The 16,708-nt window shown below is 30.7% G+C and overlaps 3 protein-coding genes and 1 long non-coding RNA gene across 11 annotated transcripts in view; 2 read left to right on the top strand and 2 right to left on the bottom strand.

Annotated features, from left to right (window-relative positions):
• Positions 1-16,708, bottom strand: part of LOC141460569 (uncharacterized) — a 34,323-nt gene that overhangs the window by 649 nt on the left and 16,966 nt on the right. The window contains exon 3 of one of the 2 annotated variants that reach the window (XR_012462182.1): positions 15,695-15,767. The exons of the other annotated variant lie outside the window; for it this stretch is intronic. This is a non-coding gene — a long non-coding RNA (uncharacterized lncRNA). The remainder of the gene's footprint in view (positions 1-15,694; positions 15,768-16,708) is intronic. 2 annotated transcript variants of the gene reach the window in all.
• LOC141457636 (cytochrome P450 4C1-like) lies at positions 1,555-10,672 on the top strand. Of its 2 annotated transcripts, XM_074134863.1 has the most exons (12): positions 1,555-1,980; positions 2,068-2,174; positions 4,001-4,091; positions 5,051-5,236; positions 5,324-5,393; positions 5,615-5,741; positions 6,620-6,686; positions 6,835-6,950; positions 7,941-8,009; positions 8,335-8,509; positions 9,149-9,328; positions 10,177-10,672. In XM_074134863.1, exons 1-12 carry the CDS (start codon positions 1,821-1,823, stop codon positions 10,335-10,337), a joined length of 1,509 nt encoding a protein of 502 aa, XP_073990964.1. In that variant the 5' UTR covers positions 1,555-1,820; the 3' UTR covers positions 10,338-10,672. The 2 variants fall into 2 exon arrangements, with proteins under 2 accessions (XP_073990964.1, XP_073990999.1); XM_074134898.1 differs by lacking the exon at positions 7,941-8,009.
• On the bottom strand, positions 11,630-13,624 carry PolE2 (DNA polymerase epsilon subunit 2). Its single transcript, XM_074134511.1, has one exon. It carries the CDS (start codon positions 13,264-13,266, stop codon positions 11,704-11,706), a length of 1,563 nt encoding a protein of 520 aa, XP_073990612.1. The 5' UTR covers positions 13,267-13,624; the 3' UTR covers positions 11,630-11,703.
• Positions 14,678-16,708, top strand: part of unc79 (UNC-79 domain-containing protein) — a 33,601-nt gene continuing 31,570 nt past the window's right edge. For 3 of the 6 annotated variants that reach the window (XM_074130317.1, XM_074130400.1, XM_074130257.1), the window contains exons 1-4: positions 15,228-15,501; positions 15,765-15,884; positions 16,028-16,189; positions 16,277-16,447. In XM_074130317.1, coding sequence (XP_073986418.1) covers positions 15,480-15,501; positions 15,765-15,884; positions 16,028-16,189; positions 16,277-16,447 — 475 coding nt within the window. In that variant the 5' untranslated portion in view covers positions 15,228-15,479. Of the gene's footprint in view, positions 14,788-15,224; positions 15,502-15,764; positions 15,885-16,027; positions 16,190-16,276; positions 16,448-16,708 lie in introns of those variants that run through there. The other 3 variants (XM_074130182.1, XM_074130498.1, XR_012459252.1) reach the window with 3 other exon arrangements.

Genomic DNA, 16,708 nt, shown 5'->3' with positions numbered 1-16,708 from the left:
ATCCAAGATTGGACTGGTCCTCACAAAAGAATTTTGTTTAAGCACCGACTATTTACTACATTAAAGCAATAAAACACTGCCCTTCAACTTAATAATAAAGCCTTCAGCAATCACCGCATTAATTGTAGAGACGACTAGCGGCCTCAGCTTAAATTTTTATCGTCTTAGCTAAAAAAAACGAAATCGCAAGAAGTCTTAACTTCTATTTCGTTTGGTTATTTCTATGCGATAGAAAAGCCTCAAAAAAATTACTTTTTTCCACCCATATTCGATATTTTTTAAAAAGCGACTCCTTTTTTTTTTAAATCTGTTCCCCTACTCATTAAACCTGTATATTGTAAATGAAAATATATGACTTTTATTTGTAATTTTTATGTTAGAAAATTCAATTAAGAGCACTTCTTAAGAGGAGATGATGGGGCTAGATTTATCTCTCTAGTGTTTTGTTAGTTGAATGAGTGCTCCCGTCACTTATAGAATGTGAGCAAGGAACAAATGAGTCGCTAAAATTTTGAGCTGAAGTAAATCAGAATTAAGTATCTCTTGGGCGACTTGTTTCAGCATTTGTAAACTGTCTTCACTGAAAAAAAAAATCCTTCACTTTTGTATGAAACGCGTTACATGAAAATTATTTTAACATTGGCTTTCTGTAGGTTCTTTTTTTTTATAAAGAAATTATTTTGATCTGACAATTCAAAGTTTTGGTAGAAACCTTGAAAATTTCAGTATGAGGAATTTTTGTGATAGTTCACATCAGATTTCACGGTTTGGAAGAACATTGAAGAGTCTTCCACAGATTATGTACGAAAAAGTTTGGTGTCATTAGGTAATGCGAATAAAATTTACCTAATAGAAGTCTACTTTATTGGATAGTTTTCTGGGTTTTTCTCGAAAACGGCTCCAACGCTTTTCTTTAGGTATACTCATTGCGTTTGTATAAATCTATAAATTTATTTTAAACATTTAATGTAATAATATACGGCCTCATTAAAGATGGAAGTAAATTCTAAAGTTAAGCGGTAGTGACGTTTTACTAATTTTTTTTTTTGTCCGAATTCATCAAAAATTTCATCTCAATTTATTAAGATTTTTTGTTTTTAATTTTTTTTTTTTTTTGATGATTTAAGGCGCGTCAACATCTTAGGTTATTGGCGCCGGGAGCTTTTTTTCAGTGCACTGCCGGCCACCGGCCAGTGTTCTCTTGTTACAGACAACACTGTCCATCATCGGACAGTGAGCTGTAAGAAGCTCCTAGGAAAAGAAAATCTAAGGGTCAGCAGCTGGATTCGAACCCGGGACCTCCGCGTGGGAGTCCAGTAACGCCAACCGCATAGCTAATCCCTTCCCTTTTTGTTTTTTATTACTTTTTTTTTGAAAATTTCTTTTTTTTTATGATGCTAAATTAATAAAAACATGTTTCATGTGCTAATATTTTTGAATAAACATATTAATGACCATTTTCAAGTGAAAAAATAAAAATAAATGATTAAATAAAAAACAAGATAAGAGTTATCATTGATGAGAAGAACCACATAATCAATGTTATACAAATTCTTTTCTTTCAATCCCATTCCGTGATAATGCACTTAGATAATGTTTTTAATGTCATATAATCAGAGTAATGACTCATTAATTTCTAAGCAATCACTTTCGCATTATCATTTCAATAATTCTTGAATTTAGTCAAAATATGAATACAATTCAATCTTAGTTAGTCTAGATTCAAATACAATTATTTTTTCGTAGCAAACATTTCATTTATTAATAAAAACTGACTGCATGATCGGTTTTCTGAGTTGAACGTTCAATTCAGTTAAAAGATGCTGGTTGTCATAATTATAATTTTGTTTATATCTGGATTAATGTTGTGGTCACAATGGAAACTTGATAAACGTTTTGTTGTGCTCGGAAATACTATTCCTGGTCCATCTGGAATTCCATTAGTTGGGAATTTGTTCAGTGTACCACACAGCGGACCAGGTAATTATTTTTGTTTTATCACTATATTTTTAATCATCTTAAATTGATTTATATCACTAAGCATAATGTATGTATCTTTGATTGCAGCTGGACTGAAATATCGACGTGTTCTGGTGAAAAAGTACGGTCATATTAATCGATTATGGGTGGGAAATATGCTCGCAGTATGTTTGAGTGATGCTGAGGATTGTGAAGTAAGAAATTAATTTATTACTTTGTAAACAGAGTAAAGGATATGATCCAAAAGCAAATTACCATGACCATAGATCTATTTGATTCATTTCTGAGAAGCAGTGAATGTATGATTTTTTTTCTTTTGCGTGCTATGTGCACACAATTGTATTTGTATTCTTGCCAAAATTATCTATTTTCTTAATGGGGTATACTGCACGGCGACCAAATAGATCTATGGTGAAACCATTCAGTCAATCATTCTAGGGAAGTTCTAGGAAGAGCCGAAATCAGAAAAAAATACTCCCCAATGCCAACACATTCTTCGCTAATGTTAGGAGGAAGGCTTCCTGTAACTAAGGGAACCAAGCCCTCTAGAGAAGACCTACGAAGAGAAGGGAACTGTAAATCATATAAAATCATTTCCTGACTATTTCACCTCTCCCCTCCAAATCCCTGCTTATTGGCCCCGAGAATGCTCCTTGTTCCTTCAACCACAAGAAGAAGATGCAGAACGGCCTCAACCAGGTTGTGGATCGTGTTCTCTATTGTCTACAGGAGCAGTTGATCCTGGTACACCATATGAAAGTTGTGATAATATTTACCCCTGTACTTATCACCTGTCAGACAGCTTCCTACAGCCCAGACACAAACTGATATTTCTTGCCTTCTTTAGACTAGACTACTCAGTTATGAGAAGTGAACATAAATATGTGCGTTTACTGAGTACACATACCCTACATATTTTCCTCTGGGACTAAACCCAGAGATTAAAAGCATCAGCAGTAATTTGCAGTCCATGAACTATAATATAATAGAGTTTTGAAAATGTTATTTATAGATCATATTTGTATTATTAGATAGGTACCAGCAAGAATGTAAAATACCAAAAGTAGCTAACTTTTTTGCCTGATAACTTCTAGGGAAACAAGATGATATAAAATTTATCACAAAAGACTATTAATTATTTTTTACTGTACTCGTATATACATGAATGTATATATAATATTCTGAACAAAATTAACTGAGAATTGTTCTGAATAAAAAATGCTAAAAATATTTAAAGGTGTGCTCTTATCTTTTTAGACATCAAAGCCTACCTAGAATTATGGCTTTCTCTTTCTACTGATTATTATTATTATTATTATTTTTTTTTTGATGATTTAAGGCGCGTCAACAGCTGAGGTTATTAGCGCCCGGAGCTTTTTTCATTGCACTGCCGGCCTCCGGACAGTGTTCTCTCGTTACAGACAACACTGTCCATCACCGGACAGTGAGCTGTAAGAAGCTCCTAGGAAGAGAAAATCTAAGGGTCAGCAGCTGGATTCGAACCCGGGACCTCCGCGTGGGAGTCCAGTTCGCTAACCGATAGCTAAGCCCTTCCCTACACTATTATTATTATTATTATTATTATTATTATTATTAAGATGGAAACATGTACATAAATCGCAGCTTTAACGCATCTAGCTCTAAGCATCTATCTAGCAAAAATGTTTGACAATTTTTGTGTCATCTTATGCGAAGTGCACTTTTCACCAAATGAATTTTTGGAGTTAAATGTTTCAAGAAAATTCCAGTTGGAATTAATTTTTCGTTTTTCATTTGGATTTTCTTTTTTCGAAGTTTCTCTACAGCGATTCATATTTCTTTCAATAAATTGCAACTCTAAACATTTTTTTCAAGCATTTTTTCGAAAAAAGTCGAATTATGAAATCTGCTAGAATGTAGAAAGCCCTGGACACTACAGAAAGCATTTAAGAATGGTTATTTTTGCCACTAACTTACTATTTATCTTTGATGGCGCGCAATTCTCTCATTTTATTCAATTATTATATGATTTGACTTTCAGATAGTTTTGAAAGATACAACGCATTTGACTAAATCAGTTATTTATAACTTGCTACACTCGTGGTTGGGAACAGGATTATTAACGAGCTCTGGTGAGAAATTTATATAAACCCATTTTACTGATAATAAAGTAACTATTTTTAAAGTTTATTTTTTTATTAGAAAATCATAGTATTTTCTTTTTTAAGTATTTTATTTTAGGCGGACTTTAAAATAAACCTATTGATAACAGCCGTGGATAGAGTGGATAGAGATGTTAATAAATGAGTTCTAAAGCCAAATATGAGAAAACCCCAGTATTACTGAACATATTAGCGTTTTGGACCGAGCCTCTAACCACGCGGATGTCGTACAATATTTTTTTTCAACTGCAGAAATATACATTAAAACATAAGGAATTGAAATTTACCACACCGTTCCAATGCTATTTGTCTATTCATAAGTATTCGCAAGTCATTTCTTAACATTTATTGTTTCAGTTTAGATTGGACGATTTTTTTTTAAATTTATGTCAGAATCTAAAATTTATTCAGGTGGCAACAATAAAGTAAAAACAGTAATACAAAATAATAAAATATTAGTAGAAACAGTAACCCATCACTCATGTTCTAGCGCTCACCCATTTGCTTACATTCATACAGCTGCATTCAAATGTTGCGTGCAGTGTTTCAGTGTTTAATGTGCATGTAAGCTTACTAATATTTTATTATTTTATATTATTGCTTTTACTTTATTATTGCCATTTGTATAAATTTAATTTAATTCGAAAAAGTTTCTCATCAATTACCAAACTACCTCCTTTATATAGTCCATCGGGAGCACCCTCTCTCTGTTGTACGACTACAGCATAACCACTAAGGGAAACCTGAACAACCCAGCTCTTCAGTTAAACACCAATCCAATTGAAGTTTTTATTATGCCTTTTTACTGTTTATTGTTCAGAAGTATCAAGAGCATCGAAAACATTCTGTAAGAGGTCACTTCTACATTAAAGAAACATTCCCGAGCTAACATTTACAATATTACATTTCACATATGATTCTCATTTCAGGAGAGAAATGGCACAAACGTCGCAAAGCAATAACCCCTGCCTTTCATTTCAAAATATTAGAAGAATTTATAGATATTTTCAACAAAAATGGAAACATTCTCATTGAATGCTTAAGAAATCATTGTGATGGCTCTACATTTAATGCCCAACCATTGATATCGAGATACGCATTAGATGTTATTTGTGGTAAGTATTATATGTTTAAGGTTCTAAATAACACTTCTAATGTGTAATTTATTACAAATTTCTTATTATTAAATTAATGATCCACAGAAACTGCAATGGGAACTGAAATTAATGCACAACTTCATCACAACTCTAATTATGTTCAAGCAGTAACAAAGTATTTTGTTTTTTAATCAAACTCTTTACTTGATTTATTAAATTCAATAAACTAAATATTAGTTAGTTTCATGACCATCTGAAAAAATTGGCATTATTTTACTTCCACTAAGAAATTTTAGTATTTATACTAAGTTTCACTTGAACGTTAACACGATTTTTACATAAGAGAGATTTAAACAAAATGCTCAGTTTAGTTTAACTACTTGAATTTATTTTCAGAATGTGCGAACTTATTTCTGAACGAATTAGAAAACCTTGGTTGCAGAACAATTTTATTTATTTTTTAACTGGAAAACACAAGCAAGAACAAAAACTAATCAAAATTCTTCACGATCAGACTAATAAAGTTAGTATTTTTTAAAAATGATAATGAAAAATCGGATAATATTAAATGTATAACTTTCTGTAATTATTATAATTTTGTAATTATATAATTATAGAGTAACAAAAGTGTGCCCACGTTTTTAATATTTGTGGAATGATTGTTATTGATATTAATTGGGACAGTAGCTTAGGCTATCTTCTTTACTTCTTTTAAGGAATTAATTTTAACTTAATTCTTCAAATAAAAATTATAAGTTCTTTTCTGTGCAAAAAAAAATCCATACAATCGATTAACTTCAAACAAGGTGTTTTGTAAATGCATTAAATGTGTTTTAATACAGTTGAGTGGCGTGGTTATTTTATCTGGGTAGGTAGACGGAGATTTTTTTCGATTTTTCTAAAGTAGCCGTTAATGGGATAATTTGGCTTAAAACATTTTCCGGAAAAATTGTTGTTAGGAGCTCAAACACTATTCAATCTCTTCAAAAAATGTCTCTAAAGGTAATCAAATAATCTCAGCTAGAACAAGTTATTACCAATTCTATTTTTATTAATGCTTTTCGGCTTTATTTATTTTTTGAAGGAACTAAGTACATACAAGTAAATAAAGAAATGAAAATTTCAATAATTTATTTTTTCTATGCAGCAGAGAAGTTGCCCCAGTTTGAAATGAAAGACAAGTAATATTAATCATAGCTACATTATGGGAAAACTGCAGTTGATCAAATCTGACCTAACACTCTTGGGATTCCTTTATGTTCACTCTTCGTTAATCACGTTTTTACAGAAAATTTGAGCACTGATTAAGTTGCCGTCATCACACTATCCACTAACTTTTTATGGCGAAAAGATTGTTAGTTATTGTTTATTATTAGTTTTAAAAAGTTACTTTAATTTTAGGTTATTAAAGAAAAAAGTCATCAAATGCGAGAAGATATTCACGTTGGATCGTTTAGAGATGAAGAAGGTATGGTAATAAAGATTGTTTGGTAATCATATAATTGCATATTCTTATAGGAAAAGTTTACCTCTCTCTCATTTTGCATTTATAACTTTTCGAAGTTTATTTCCTTACAATTATTCGATTAATAAAATATTTTTTAAAATCATTTTAGGTGTTAAAAGAAAAGTAGCGTTTTTAGAATTACTGTTAAAGATGAAGATGTCAGGCAATTCAACGTTTCAATCAGATAATGATATTAGAGAAGAAGTGGATACTTTCTTGTTTGAGGTAATATGTTTTTTAGTTTGAGACATTAATAATAAACTAAATGTATTGATATTGACTGTGGTAGAGTTATTATAATAGATTTTTTTTTTTTTTTTGCATCTGTAAGACATGAAAAAGAAATCTTTCAGTAGAAATCGGTGCTGGTTGAAATACTGATTCTACACCACCATAATGTACAATTTTGCCCATAGCTAGGGTAAATTATGTCATAATACAACTCATTCAACTAAAAATATTCTAAAGAAACGCCGTCCTTATAAAATGCATATCTTCTATAAACTTTTTCTTAAGCAAGTATTTTTCTTAAAAATTGCTTCGATTAAAAATAAATATTTGGCCTAAAACTTATTTAAAACATTTTACCAGGAAATTTCGAAAATTCGATTCGATTATTCACATTTTTGTGCTTTTTCTAAAATGCCTTTTAAATTTTCTTTAAATTGTGAATCATAAATTTTTCTTTTAATATATTTTTTTTTGGAAAGTTTGTTTTGACCATTTAAGCAGTGTTTTAATGCTATTTCAACACAAAAAGCCGAGAATTATAAGAGAAAGTCGTCTGTGTGTGTGTGTGTTCACTCCAGATCTTTTTTCGTAAGGTGCTTTCAAGAAAAGTGACTTTATGAAGATAAGGATAGTAATCAGTAGAAATCAGAGACCCATGTAACGACTATTTACATTTTTGAATAGTTTGCCTCGCATCCGTTACTTTGAATGCAATAAATATGTATGTATAAAACATTCAATTTGAAGAAACTGACGCTTCACAATTACGAAAAGGTCATAAGTCATTCGAGTGGTTCAAGAATTTTTTTCAGTATAATGTGGTCCTGCTAACTAAATTTATATTGTAGACTTTATAAGTAGCTGTCGTACTTAAATAAATTACAATTATAATTTTAATTAAAGAGGATTAACCTGAATATTTGACTTCCAACGAGTGCAAAAAATAAATAATTTCTATTTCTATGTATTGTATATTCAATTTAGGGCCATGACACTACAACAGCTGCTATTGGCTTTGCGCTCATTCTGCTTTCTAGACATAGAGAAGTGCAGGTAAAAATATCATTTTTATATATTATATTTATATTATATTTTATTATTATATTTTTCCCATTGCTACATATCATATTCAAATTGATTCTTTTGATTAATAAAATATCCACACTGGCTTGTAGTCAACGTTGCTAAACCACATGCACTATAAAAAAAAACTTCGGAAACATAATTTTAAGATCAAAAAACACAAAGTTTTATTTATGTAATTATGTTTGTTTTTATTAAAGGTAGATATTATTTGTAGTTATTTGTAATTTTATTTCCTTATATAAATAAGAACTTACCATCGATTGGCAGGTTAATAATATGAAATATTTTTTAGGAAAAAATATATGAGGAATTGGTAGAAGTAATGGATTTACAGGACTCACAGAAGATCTCTTATGAAAACTTACAATTGATGAAATATTTGGAATGTGTCATTAAGGAATCTCTTCGACTCTATCCAAGTGTTCCATTAATAGGAAGAGAAATTTTTGAAGACTTACATCTTCCTAGTAAGTACTTTTTTAAATTAAAAATTGCATTAAATGATTTCAGGTTTATAGATTACTTGTACTTTATTTTTTTTATTTGTTTACGTCAGTTAAGACGTAGAAAGAATAGATGATTGGATATGTGTAGAAAGTGTCTCTAAATTCTAGAAGAGCAGAAGGTAGCAATAATTATTACTTCTGAGAGGCTCTTTGAAGTGCTATTTTTCTGTATGTTATGGTACTGTTGAGAGAGGTGAAATGTCTAGCTTAAATTGAGTTGGAAATAACCTCTTCTACCGGAATATATGTACTTGTGTTTTCAATGGATAATTTACTTTCTTGAAAATAGCTCCTAGGCTTTTCTGCGACTTCGTATTGAAGGCTTCTTTTTAAGTTTATATTTCAGTGTAATATACGGTTATACAAACTACAATGTTGGTGAGAATTAATATGGATAAATATTAACCTGTGTTTGAGGAATATTATTGCGTTAGAACTTGAGAATAGAAGTAAGAAAAAGTCGTGTTTATGAGAATTTTTAACGAATGTTAGAGAAATAATGCATGAAAAATTATGTTTATATAAATAAATTTTCACTTTGATTTAAACCATGTATTCCAGATGGTTATTATTATTATTATTTTTTATTGATTATTTCAGGTGGTTACACCGTCCCAGCAGGGACAGTGTTGCTGATAAGCATTTATTTTTTACACAGAAATGAAAAATATTTTCCTAATCCAGAAGAGTTTAATCCAGATAATTTTCTGCCTAAAAATTTAAGTAAAAGGCATCCATATGCTTATGTTCCATTCAGCGCAGGCCCAAGAAATTGTATTGGTAAGAAATATGTGGATAGTTCTTTGGTTAAGTACTGGGAAAAATCTTGGTTGGGATAAATTATTAGTAAAAAAGTACAAAAGATAAATGGTCGTGACTAATGTTTTTGTTCAACTTCGAAACTTTATTTCTCGTCTATGCGAATAAGTGATCACGCATGGTCCAAGACTTTCCTTGAAGTGTTGCTTTCCCAGGGGCTAGCTTAGAAGCTCGTATAAGCCTTTGTAGAAGAAACTAGTGGTAAAAGGCAAGCGATGGAGTTTCTTGGTGACACGATAGTTTAACCCCACTTACTGATGTGGGCGAGTCCCTGACACCCTTTCCACTCCCAAATAGCCAAGAAATTCCTGGATCGTGAGGGTGCTAGAGAAATTATATCTTTTTCCAACCCCTAGAAACATCTTGGGTGTTCGTACTTTTCTAATTACATTTTTTCTAACAAATAAAAAGAAGCTGTGAGCGGAACAAGAACTGGGATCTCTCTCTTAAATTCCACCCTCATAACCAATACAACAAAACCACACGCCCATTAAGAATTCAAAATATGAAAAAACCGTAGTAGTGTCAGCTGGGCTTTACGATAAGTTGTTTTGGACAAGGCGAACTGCCTTGAGCATATTTTTCATATAAGCCATTAATATAATCCAAAACCAAGACCTGGATCAAACCCAATACATCTTAGTTTTGCGGTCTGAGCACTTAAATGCTCGGCTATAGTATTGCCCGTCATTCCTTATACCGTCAGGGAAGGATCTTCAGTTAATTTAATAGAATCGATACTATTACTAATTTATTCTGACTTAAACTCTTCCATAAAATTTAGTAATGTATGATTTTTTTTTTTCTAGGGCAGAAATTTGCTATGTTAGAACTGAAATCTGTTTTGTCAAAAATTATTTTTAACTTCATAATAGATCCATCTTCCGATGTTTGGGATGTAGAAGAAGATCCAAGTTTGGTCTTTCGGTGTGTAGGAGGACATAAAATTAAACTAAGACCAAGAAAATAAGTGTTTGTTTCAGGAAAGATGTTTTACTTTATTTTTATCACCTTCCTTTTCCATAAGAAGTGCTTTTTACTTCGATTTCCACAGCATACTATTTTACAAGTTATTTCTTATGCAATTAGCAGAATGTAATAAGTGGCAGTGTGAAAAACAAGAGATAAGGGCAACTTGAAACTTGAGACTTCTGTAAAATGTTGTTATTTCTTCAGTTAAACAAATATTCATAAAATCAAGAAAATAATAAAGTTACTTAAATTAGAATATTGTTTTGTATAATTTAAACGTTCGCACTTGTATTATAACATTTTTTCAATAAACTTTAATTCATGTTAAAAATAGTCATGTGTATTTCTGTTGAAGTCATCACTCTGATGTCCGTTGCAAGCCATCCTTCTGCCAGATGTTGATTCCCTTGCTAATGTTTATTCCATGGGTTTGAAGAAATACTCCTCAAATCCAGTTTTTCGGAGAGATTAAATTTTGTCGTGAAGATAAAGACCAAAATAAATCACTTTCTTTTTTCCCCCCCAAAACAATAAAAATTTCCGTTTGGTCAATTTATGGCCACTTAGGATTTCTATTTGTAGTAAAGTTCATGCAGTAAAGTCGTTAATATGTTTTTGACTTTTCTAGTATAAAGGTGGCAGGCAGCTAACGATGTCTAGTACTGTAAGTCAAGGGTATCTTGGCCCTACATCTTTCTGTAAACCTACATGTCTCTCTTACTCACCCGTCTCTCGATCATTTCAAACAGCTATTAAAAGTCTTTTAATAACTTCGAGCAGTTTGCTGGTTGATATTTTACCTTCAAGAATATAGCTCTTGTATTTTTGTTGTTATTCCGGTTGAGGTAAATTATTATTAATAAAATATACCTTTTCTAAAATTTCCTTTTAAAACAACTCTTAATCCAGAAGATTCATGTTGTAGTAATGTATGATTATATGTACATTGTTTTAACATGACGGATAAGACTCAGTAATACTTTCTTAATATGCTTCAAAAACTTTCAATTTAATTATCTGGGGATTTGTAAAAAAATTAAACATAATGCACAGGTTTATAAGTCAACTTCTAAAGAAGAAAACATTCATTTTTTTCTAACTCTAATTTTTCCCAAGATAACCTCTTCTAGTTTAATGAAAATATGTACATACACATGTATGTAAATATTCAGAAATAAATCGTCATGTATCTTATTTGTATTTTTTTTTAAAGTTTTCAATGCTCATACTCCATGAGTAAGCATCATATTTTCTATAGGAAGATATTAGGGTAAATAAAATAAGATGGAATGAAAATTTACAAAGTATAATACAAATATTTACAATATTTCATGCATATGGATCTCATTTCGACTTATTCAATTTCATGTTTCTGGAGGTATTTGACAGTCTTCTATCTCTTTGGTAGCTGGATAATAAACTTTAAAAGAAAATTCACTTTGAGAAAAAGGACCTGGATTTATCACGTGACAATTATTGTAATTAGCAGAAAATGCTTTCTGTTGATCAGCCACAACTATCAAATCCGGACAAGGATATAAATATAGAGACGCATCTAGCTCCCAATAGATTGGGCAAACATTGAGAGGTAAGGGTACCAAATGTGCCTGGCTGATTATTGTTTTAGCAAATTGTAATCCGATATCTTTTAAATCTGAGAAATGTATACTGTTGCGACAAAGCTTAGTGACAATATCTTCACGAATTATAATTATTTCCTGAGTACAATACTGTATGCGACATGGATTTGTTGCGCTAACAAGATTCTTAATGTGAACCTTTAAATCAGACAACAGTACTTCAGGTAGTTCAGGTTTGGGAAGAATATTTGCAGAAGGGTTGTCTGTTAGCCCTGGTATAATAATAAATTTAGAATTGGCTGCTATCTGCTGGAACTGGGCTATTAGTTCGCCCAATGATTTAAATGCTTCTTTGAGATTAACAAAATAACTGCTACCTTTATTGTTTTTTAAGAAATTGCCCATCAAAACAAAAGCAGTAGGCGGTGAAAGAGCATATCCTCTAAATAAAATCCTTAATTTTTCAAACACCTTAGGCTGATCCAACCAAACCTCTGACAAAAAAATTATCATTGCATCATCTTTTCTGTGTTCGAATCTTTTAAGCCTCTCATTATTTCTTAAGGTTTCATTATTAGGTCCACCAAATATGTTGACATTACCAAAATACACACGGCTTACATCGGAATTCTCCCTTGGAGGATGACCCATTGCTTGCACATGAAGAATGCGATCCTGGTACCATCCTTCTACTAACACAAAACATGATTCCGTAAAAAGACCATCGTGATAAACTGTCTCTGCCAAGTCTATTTGAATATATCCACTAGGGTCTTCAATGTAGTACTTTCCTTCCTCTAGCTGAGTTAATAGACCTAATAAAACTACATTTTCCGTTTTACTGTTTGTGCTCAACAGGAATTCAACAGGACATAATTTGAAGTTGTTTGTATCACCAGAATAAGCATGAAATAGTTTGTTTCGTATGGTACGTTGATGAATTATTGTATACCTGTCTTTCAACATTAATCCTTTACTTTCTGCATTTCCAAAAAGTTCTTTTTTTCTCAATGTTCTATTTAATAAAAACTTTTTTCTTTCTAAATCGTAATAAAAACTAGGGACATCAAAAGCTGATATGACTTTCAACAAATCATCATCATCTTCTACCTCATTTTTACAGCTATCTAATATAGCAAGCTCTAAATGTTGTTTTTCAAGAATGGCTGTGGATAATGACTGCCTCTGACAATGGTCAGTAATTTTTTCAAGCCACTCTTCTCTCTCTTGTTCGCTTAAAGGTGCTAAAGTTTCTGTTAGAAAGTCACCAGCATCCCCTCTTACTGTAAAACCGTTTAATTCAAAAAAGGAAACAATATGTTTTCTTAATTCCCTGGTAGAAGTCATAATCAGAAGTGTTCTACAGTTTTCTTCATGAGTTAATTATAAATAGAAACAGCTTCAAAAATTTCGCTATTGCAATGTCCCTCAATGGTGCTTTAATTCTTCCGTCAACAGGATTACTTTCATTAAGAAAATAATTACCGACTGCAATACATGTATTTTATGTAAGAAATTGCACTAGTTCAATTAAAATATCACAACAAACCACTCAACTGTTGGTCACTTAGAAGAAATTAAACGAACATATCTAATTTTCCATTAAAATCAGAACTCATGATTATTTTCACTCCCTTTTTAATATTAACCGCCAAAAAAACACGCTCAAAATACATTCACCTCCATCAGCTGTTTAAATGTACAATAATACCAACTCACAACACAACTAAGCGTCTCACCACCTCGACTTTATATGTAATGAGTTCAATAAAAAGTGAAGAATGAAAAATTCACTTTATCGCTTAACAGAAAATTAAATTCTGAAAATATTACGTTTGAAAAGTTTACTTTAATACATATTTATTAATGAATTGTTTATATAATTAAATGAACATCAAAAGCCTCATATTATCTTCCATTTTTAGCATTCATTCAAAGATGATGATTTCAGGATTTCGATGGTATTATTGTTATTATATAACCAGAATATAAAATGTTTTTAGATTTGAGACAAAAAAGGAAAAAACTATGACTTTTCAGATTTTTAGCCCTTCAGGTTATTTTATTAAATGTTGCTCAAAATTTAGTTTACAAACGAAATGGCGCTATAATATCAATTTTTAGATTCTGTGTTATCATTTTTCGATCTCCATAGCAATCCAATCTTCCTGGCCCAAGCGAAAACCCCAATTTCTTGGCTATCAAAAACCCTTCTCATAAATTCGAAAATTTACAGAAAAAAATTAATTTTTAATCTAGGCGCCATTCATGTATTTTAACTCCTTGCACAGGTCATTTGGATCAGGCTAAACAATTTAATAAATAGGTAGAATTTTATCTTCCGAATCAGTCTAAAGCCAAATATGAGTTCTCATAGCGGAAATTTTTTACTAATTTTCGCACATTAGAATATAGATATTTCCTTAATGTTCTGATACAATTTAGTCATTCAAATCTGCTGGTAAATTAAATTGTCATGCTTGTTAAACAAAGAAATTAGGAAAAATAAATAAAAAATATCAAATCACTAGTTACGCCTTTTATTTGTTAAACTGTGTTTAACAAACTTATTTTTTGATTTTTTGTGGTTTATGATGAAAAGTAAATAAGCTATATTTAGAGGGGTTTTTAATGTGTTAAATATTGGTTTATTAGAACAAAATTAACTTTTTCAACCTCATTAATTTTGTTACTGTGTTAAAATAATTAGCTGGCATAGTATATTCCAATTTGTAAAAAACTTTTTAAAAATTTGTTTTAGGAAAATAGAGGATTCAAGAAACAGGAATTTGATCAGAACTGGGTAATATTGGTGATCAGAGTAATCAGGACCAACTTCGACATATGTATCTTTTATGGGAAGGCAGGGTAGAAATATATTTTTAATTTTTCTCACATGAAAGTATAAGTGAGCACAAGTCAAATTTTCAAGTTCGTTTTCCTGGAAATATCCCTTTTGAGGGCTCCTGTGTGCGAAAAAGTGGCTTCAAGAAAATATCTTAGTTATTTATTAATCTCTTCATTAGAATTGATGTTTTATTAAAAAAAAAAGAAAAAAAAAGCAATTCTTTTAAATTACATACATATTTACTGATCTTCACTGTTAATGAATATTATTATTATTATAATACAATAAAAAAGTATAGAAAAAGACTTTTGAAATCTAATTTAAAATGAGTTTTTCCGATTAGAATGCATTTATCACCTCCTATATTATTTTTATAATTCATCTCTAAAGAATTATAATAAGAAACTGAGTATATTTTTAAATGTATTTATGAAACAAGTATGCACTGCTAGTGAGAGATCAATAAAAGATGGAGAAGTGGGGTCAGCATCAAGCATTCTCCCAGAATCCCACTTTACTATTTATATTTATAAAAGGCAGTAAACATGTGAAGCCCATTTTAAAACCTTATCCCCATTCCAACAATTCTTTAATATTTAATACTTTATTGACTAAAAGCACTGCAAAATTTTTATGTTAAGCATATTTGTTGCAGCTTGCAATAATGCATTTTAAGAACAAATAAAGAACTGCCCAGACTGCAAACATTGTAATGGGAACCAGAGCTGCAGCTTGTAAGTTCATTCTTTTGTTACATAGTGAACAGCAAAATAAAATTTAGGATAATCTCCTAAGTTTAATCGCGGAGTATCAGAAATAATAATACCGTGTTATGTTTGTAATGCAACTTGAATTTTGGTAAGGGAGGAGAAATGTTTATTGTGGCAAAACCAATCCTTCAATAATATGTTCTTATAAATCACTTACTGATTCTACGGTGTCAAAACAAAACAGTCTTGATAGATGTAATGTTTTTCTTCAATTGTTTGTTTTACAGTTGCTGCAAAAATCAGAAATTTACATGATTATCACTTGAGACTCCTTCATAATGTAATGCCAGCACCTTCAGGCCTTGAAATTGCCAATACTATAAAATATTTTTCTCAAACACTTTTAAGTAAGTCAAGAAGTTCTTAAATTCTTATATTAAAGTTTTCCTTATCTGTTTTTCTAGATTGACAAGCTGTTAAAAGTAAATATTAATAATAATAAAAATAATTTAATCACTAATTATATTTAAAATTGGTTTATAACTTTCAGCTGTTCTGAAAGATGTTCCTAGTTCTCCAATTGAAATGTTGAAATATCCAGAAAAAGATCAGGCTAGGTTAGCACTGTATCCGAATCTAGATTACAAAGGGCTTTACAATGCCATAATTGAATTAGTTGATGTGGCGCCTTTACTACAATATGGCTTGCAGAGTGAGTTTTAGGCTGTTTAGAAATACAGTTAGTTGCACAAGATTATATGATTTAAATGATGATAAATATTATTATTATTCCTTGTAGCATTTGGAGAAGCACTTTTACAATGCTTAGGATGTCTGATGCCATTCTTGGATAGCGACATGATTGATACTCTGCCTTATTTAACTGCTTCCACAATGTCAGTACTACCAAGTTCTCTTCATCAAGAAATTGTCCACTCGCTATACTTCTACATTCTCCCATTCACAATAAGTACATAATCAACTAGTTGTTCGTTCTATTATGTACTCTAATAAGTTCATAATTTTTATTATTCACTGCTCGGCACTACTCGATTGGAATAATTTTATTCTTTACTTTATTTTCACGCTGTTATTAAGCTACTTAAATTTATTACAAAAAAAATAAAGTAGAGTTTAAGTAAGTTAATTTTAATTAACGTAAAAAATTGTGAAATAGGTTCCAGGATTATTTGATAAGTAATTATCTCAAGCTTAAATCCTAAAATAAAAA

This window comes from Rhodnius prolixus, unplaced genomic scaffold (assembly GCF_049639745.1).
Source record: "Rhodnius prolixus isolate KJV_2025 unplaced genomic scaffold, Rpr scaffold_1, whole genome shotgun sequence".
Lineage (NCBI taxonomy): Eukaryota > Metazoa > Arthropoda > Insecta > Hemiptera > Reduviidae > Rhodnius > Rhodnius prolixus.
The sequence above is the reverse complement of the archived record's forward strand: the minus strand, read 5'-3'. Positions and strand labels throughout refer to the sequence as shown.

Coding starts and splice junctions, on each gene's coding strand:
- PolE2 (XM_074134511.1), bottom strand. CDS start 13,266: ATGACTTCTACCAGGGAATTAAGAAAACATATTGTTTCCTTTTTTGAA.
- LOC141457636 (XM_074134863.1), top strand. CDS start 1,821: ATGCTGGTTGTCATAATTATAATTTTGTTTATATCTGGATTAATGTTG. Junction 6,951..7,940: donor TGGATACTTTCTTGTTTGAG/GTAATATGTTTT, acceptor TATTCAATTTAG/GGCCATGACACTACAACAGC. Junction 8,510..9,148: donor TGAAGACTTACATCTTCCTA/GTAAGTACTTTT, acceptor TGATTATTTCAG/GTGGTTACACCGTCCCAGCA.